Raw genomic sequence first — 6,099 nt, forward strand, 5'->3', positions numbered from 1 at the left:
GTACACGTATGCACATCACTACATTGGTAAGGCCATCTATGTAGGGTGTTCATGATAATTTTATGGACATTAAATAAGATGTCATGGCATAATATAGATTAAGAGAGGCGGAAATTTTTATGGTATGAAATGAATTTCATAGGCATGAAACTTATCTACACTTTTTTCAACACACATGAGTCTGAAAACTGGAACATAAAACCCAATTAAGACTGGACTAAGTGCTGGCATCGTACATCCTCATATCATCATATGCAATGGTCATACTATTGTTTTATTACATTAAAAAACGTAGGAGTAGTATATGGCAATTCATTTTGCTGTTATGACTTATAATTGAAGGGACTGTGACGTCTAAAAGAGGTTGAATTAGGCAACTTAAAATCTATTTCTTAAACTATGATCTCTAATTTTCATCGGTCCAAACATATGCAACAAGCAACCTATTTAGATGTGAAACTAAGGTTTTGCTAGTCGTGTTTCTATCTCTACCACAAAAGAGTTATGCAACCTAGGTTCTAATCCTATCCCTAGCCTATCAAACTAAGCTAGAAATGTAAAGCACAAAACCACAGTACATAATATAATGCGGAAGGTAAATAGTGGTTGAGATGCAAACTCCCGTCAATGACTCCGTTATTACCAAGGTATCGAGAAGCTCCTCGCTTCCCCTAGTCCTCGTTGAATCCCCTCGTAAGGAAGCCCTCGCATGGGCCATGCTCTCGGTTGGGTAACAATGTGGACAACCCGTGGGCCTTCCCCACACACAAGTGTTGGTCTCTCTCGGACCGCTCCTCGCCGTCTTCACTATCGAGCTTCCGGCCAAATCGTCGCGGACTTCGTTCCCTGCAGTACACGGTGGCGGCTACACCACAAACACGGTTGGTATGATCTCGCAAGACTACAAACCCCTCTCGATGTACAACAATAGTGCGCGCAAGCACCGAGTGGTAAGACCCTATAGAGGTATGTAAAACTCACTAAACACTAGGTCTAAACCTAGAGCAAGCGCATTAGCAATGGTCTAACTAGCCTAAGCACTTCGCAAAACACCTACACTAATCACCAAATATTTTCCTAAGCTCTTTTGGTGGCTAGAGCACAAATGGATGAGCACCAACTCTCCACACACTTCCCTCAGCTGTAGCACCCTCCAAATGGTAGAGCAATGGGGTATATATATCCTAACATCCAAAACTAGCCTTTACACACCTTCTTGTGAGCATCGGAATGTTCTTATGCCTACCATCGGAACAATCCAGTGGTGCCACATCGACTAACCGTTTCACAATTTTATGTGAGCATCGGATTGTTCCTGTGACCATCAGATTATAAGCATCAGACTATAAAGTGCCATTTTGCCTTGTGAGCATCGGATTGTTTATATGACCATCGGATTATAAGCATCGCACTATATGTTAACCTTTTTTCTGCCCGACACACTTTCGTATATTGGGCATAACTTTTAGCTCTGAACTTTGATTTTGATGATATTGTACTTTCTGGAAAGCTAATGAAAAGCTCTACAACTTTGAATTGATATCATATCAATCTGAGCATGTTGGGTTCATAAAGCCGGGGTCACCAATGGACCCACTTCCCTACAAAACTCAGCCCAGCAGGCGGCGCAACGACAGCACACGCCTAGGCTAGCCCAGATACACAATGACAGGCCAAGACCAAGATCCGGTCCTTGACCGTCACCTCTGGCTAGGAGATCTGGTCGAAGCCCCGACCTTTGGGTCATGGGCTTCGCCTCGCCCGACCTCTGGGTCACATGCTCTGCCTCACCCGACCTCTGGGTCGGGGCGGGCTCCGCCATGCCCGGCCTCTAGGTCATGGGCTCTACCTTGCCCGACCTCTGGGGGCGGGCTCCGCCTCGCCCGACCCTCTTTCTCCGACCGAGGATACGCTAGACCTCTGCTCGCCTCTCTTTCCTGACCGACACGATCGGGGCCGACTAGGAACAACCGACTAGGGGCGCCCACTCAGTGTGGACCTAGGGAGCAGCCGGAGTAGATAAGGTAAGGCGCTCAAGTCAACCGCAATATCGAGGACCGTACCCTGCCATACCCTGCGCACCTGCTAGATGGTGCCACCAGGCCATGACAGACGGACACTCTACAAACTTCTAGACATGTCAGAGCATAAACAGTATTGTGGGCGCTGTCAGCCATCTCGTACCCAAAGGCGTGAGCAACAAGACTAGGCAGCATACGTATACACTCTCTCTCTTTCTCTCTGACTTGTAAGGCTATCCCTTTCAACTATAAAAGGGGATGCGCTCTCTCCTGTAAAGCTCTCTCGCTCGCTTCTTCTCTCTAGAAGACTCCCGATGACTCAAGAACACGATAGCTCAACAAGCTCTAGAGACACACATAGCATACTCTCCAATACTTAGCATACGTTAGAACCCCCGTCACTCTCGGCCACTTGGTTCAGAGTCCGACCGGGCCTCTAACACCCCCTTCTCATTGCTTACTCATTTGTAACCCCACAACAAACTTTGAGCACCTAGGCTCAGAAATAAAGTCACCGACCGACCTCAACTGGATGTAGGGCCCGTTGCCTGAACCAGTATAAATCCTATGTCATTGAGTGCTAGGCCACATCCGATCACAATACGTGGCAAAACTACAAATATTTACTTGTCGGCCACATTTCGCACTGATAGTTGGCGCCGTCCGTGGGGAGGACGCCGTGCGTTCATGCTTTTGGTCATCGAATGGCTCACCTTTCCACCATCTTCGACATGGCGGGCTAGAGCAATACAATTTGTTTTGGCTCGCTGGAGTTTCCCATGCTCCCACCTGTTGGGATGTGGGTTCCTCCCGTCTTCGAGCCGCTCCAGACTTTCCTCTTTAGAAACCTAGACTTCATCACCGACCAGCTCGGCGTACTCCACCTCCGTGAGGAGGCACTCATCTTGGCATCCGCTGGAGGAGGAGCGCCCTCCACCGGCCCTGGGCCACTTGACCTCAATGTTAAGACACTCGCACTTCACCTTGAGCCCATGCTGGGCTCAAACCCCACGATGAGTGTTGTACATATTGTTCTTTACTCACTATTTAACACCTTCTGCCGACTCTTCGAAGGGACCCCATTGTCCCCACCGCGACCGCCATGCGATCGGTTCCCCTACGGCTTCGCGTCCCCCGTGGACGCGTGCGCGTGGGGGCTCCAAAGGATGCTGATGCCGCCCCCTCTCATGTCTAAGTTCATGGGGATGGCGGTCTACGCTCTCGCCTCCTTTCACGACCTCGTCGATGACGAGGTCGAAAGCGATGGCTCTAGCATCGGTAACGTCGTGGCACCTAGCCACCCTCTGTCCTGGGAGTGCGCTATGGCGGACGTCTCGGGACAGCCACCGATGGTAGTGGTCTCTACAGACTCACACCCCTTCGGACCCCGTGCGAAGGCCCTCGTGCGTGCGTAGGAGCATGGCGAGGAGTTGCGACAAAGGTGGTAGAGCCAACCGCCACCTGCGTTGGCGCGCTCGGCGCAGCATGCTGCACCACATGCGCGTAACCCAGCGAGCAGCACTCGGGGTCACGCCTGTTAGGTCTAGTGTAACATCCTGGATGGAGGGAATGACCCCCCTCAGTTTTCTCAAGCTGGCCAGAACATCGCTGCTGCGGTGATGCTTCTGCGTGGCCTTCTCGAGCCTGCTGACCCCTAGGAATAGGCAATCCATCGGAACCTCTGGGCGCTGGTGGGGACCACTGCTGTTCAATAGGCGGAGAGCTTAGCATCGCGACACCGGCTCGTGGCCTCTTGCAACTAGAGGATTGGGGCCACACCAGTTGAATCGCTCCATCCACTCACCACTATAGTTGCCGGACACGGGGCAGGAAGCCGTGGCTGCACAACAGCCCAACCCAGTGCCTGCTCCACACCGACCACCTGTGCGCAAATGGCTTAGTCCGAACTATGATGCTCTCAACGTCATCAACAATCAATGCCACGCCCGACACGATGATGACGTCCATCGAGTGGCTGCGAGGGCAGGCGGCGCGGGTCCCGTCCTGACCATCGAGGAGTGTGGGGACACATACCCTAGGCATGGTGGCCGACCAAACGACCGGAGCCCCAACCCGGATGGCCCAGGGCCACGGGCCTTTGGTCATCGCATCCAGAAAGCACCATTCCCACAGCACTTTCGACAGCCCACCAACATCGCCAGGTACACCGGGGAGACGAAACCCGGTATATGGCTCGAAGACTTCCGGCTCGCCTACCAAGCCAGAGGAGTGGATGATGACTACTTCATCATCCAGTACCTCCCCATCTACATGGGGGAGCATATTCGAGCACGGCTTGAATTCCTTCCACCCGATAGCATCCGCGACTGGGCGGATCTCAAGAGGGTCTTCGTCAAAAATTTCTAGGGGATATATGTCCATCCTAGGAATTCCTAGGACCTCAAGAGCTGTCAGCAGGAGCCCAATGAGTTCCTACAGGATTACATCCATAGGTTCTCAAAGTGGTGCAACTCCCTTCCTGGTGTTGTCAACGCGGACGTCATCAGCGGATTCCTCTCTGGGACAACCTATAAGTCCTTGATCCACAAGCTTGGCTGTGTGAATCCCCATACCACCTACGACCTACTCGACATCACCACAAACCACGCCTCTGGTGAGGAGGTAGTCGGGGTGGTCTTTAGTGGCGGTCCAGACAGGGGCAAGGCCAGGCGCGAGGACCAAGGCGAGGGCCCCTCCACACAAAAGGGCAAGAAGAACAAGAAGGATCGACGCTGACCGACCAACCCAACTTTGGTCACTACGGCTGACCGAGCGGGCAAGCGGCTCTAACAGGGCCAGCCCAACCACTTCGACAAGCTCATGGAGAGTCCATGCACCAACCATGCCTACCCCGTCAAGCACCTCTACAATGACTGCGCGCTCCTCAAGCGCTCCTATGGCAAGCCACCAAGCCGAGGGAAAGGAAAGGCAAGGAGGAGGAGGCCAAGAAAGGAGGCGCGATAGGCAAGGATGAAGATGGCTTCACCAACCCTGAGGAATGCCTCATGATCTTTGGGGGATCCGATGCCATCCACTTGAAACGCTAGCATAAGGTACGCTACAGAGAGGCATGCATCGCCGAGTCGACCATCCCCTCTTTCCTTAGATGGTCGGGCTCCTCGATCACTTTTGATCAGAGAGACCATCCTTCCCACATCGCCTAACTGGGTTGATACCTGCTCATCGTCGACCCCATCATCCGTAAGAAGTGCCTCACCAAGGTGCTGATGGATGGAGACAGCGGCCTCAACATTCTCTATGTCGACACCCTCGACGTCATGCACATCCCCCAGTTAGAGCTCCGCCCAGTGAGCTCTCCCTTCCATGACATGACACCAGGGACACACGCATACCCACTCGGGCAGATCGACCTGTCTATCACATTTGGTGACCATGCTAACTTTTGCTCGGAGGTCCTAACCTTCGAGGTGGTGGACTTTCTAGGGTCCTACCACGCGATCTTGGGGCGGCCATGCTACGCCAAGTTCATGGTGATCCCCAACTACACCTACCTCAAGCTAAAGATGCCAGGGCTAAATGGCATCATCACCATAGGTAGCACCTTGTCGCACACCTACACGTGCGACCGTGAGCATTACGAGCTCACCACCGCCGTCATCAACTCCGCCGAGCTTCGGAGCTCAGGAATTCAGTGACTCCAGCAGTCCCTGACTACAATGAGTCGGCCTCCTCAAGTGCATTCCATCCAACCAAGGAAACCAAGGCGGTGGGGATCGACCTCACTGACCCGACCAAGACGGTGCGGATCGGGACCAAGCTCCTGGCCAAATAGGAAAGCGAGCTCATCGACTTCCTACGCGCCAATCGTGATGTCTTCGTGTGAAAACCTTCTACCATGCCGAGCATACTAAGAGAGGTCACTGAGAACGCACTACGCATCATTCTAGGCTCAAAGCCTGCCAAGCAACACCCGCATCACTTTGACGATGAGAGGCATAGGGCCATAGGCGAGGAGATCGCCAAACTCCTGGTAGCCGGATTCATCAAAGAGGTATACCACTCCGACTGGCTAGCTAATCCTGTTCTTGTGAAAAAGAAAAATGGGAAATGGAGAATG

General features: G+C 52.5%; 1 protein-coding gene across 1 annotated transcript; it reads left to right on the top strand.

Moving 5' to 3' along the window:
* Positions 1 to 5,248: 5,248 nt before the first annotated feature.
* On the top strand, positions 5,249 to 5,677 carry LOC136536738 (uncharacterized). The gene has a single exon (XM_066528929.1). It carries the CDS (start codon positions 5,249 to 5,251, stop codon positions 5,675 to 5,677), a length of 429 nt encoding a protein of 142 aa, XP_066385026.1.
* The last annotated feature ends 422 nt before the right edge of the window (positions 5,678 to 6,099 follow it).

This window comes from Miscanthus floridulus, chromosome 2 (assembly GCF_019320115.1).
Source record: "Miscanthus floridulus cultivar M001 chromosome 2, ASM1932011v1, whole genome shotgun sequence".
NCBI classification, from domain to species: Eukaryota; Viridiplantae; Streptophyta; class Magnoliopsida; order Poales; family Poaceae; genus Miscanthus; species Miscanthus floridulus.

Excerpts from the sequence above, each read along its gene's own strand:
- LOC136536738 (XM_066528929.1), top strand. The coding sequence starts at position 5,249 with ATGGATGGAGACAGCGGCCTCAACATTCTCTATGTCGACACCCTCGAC.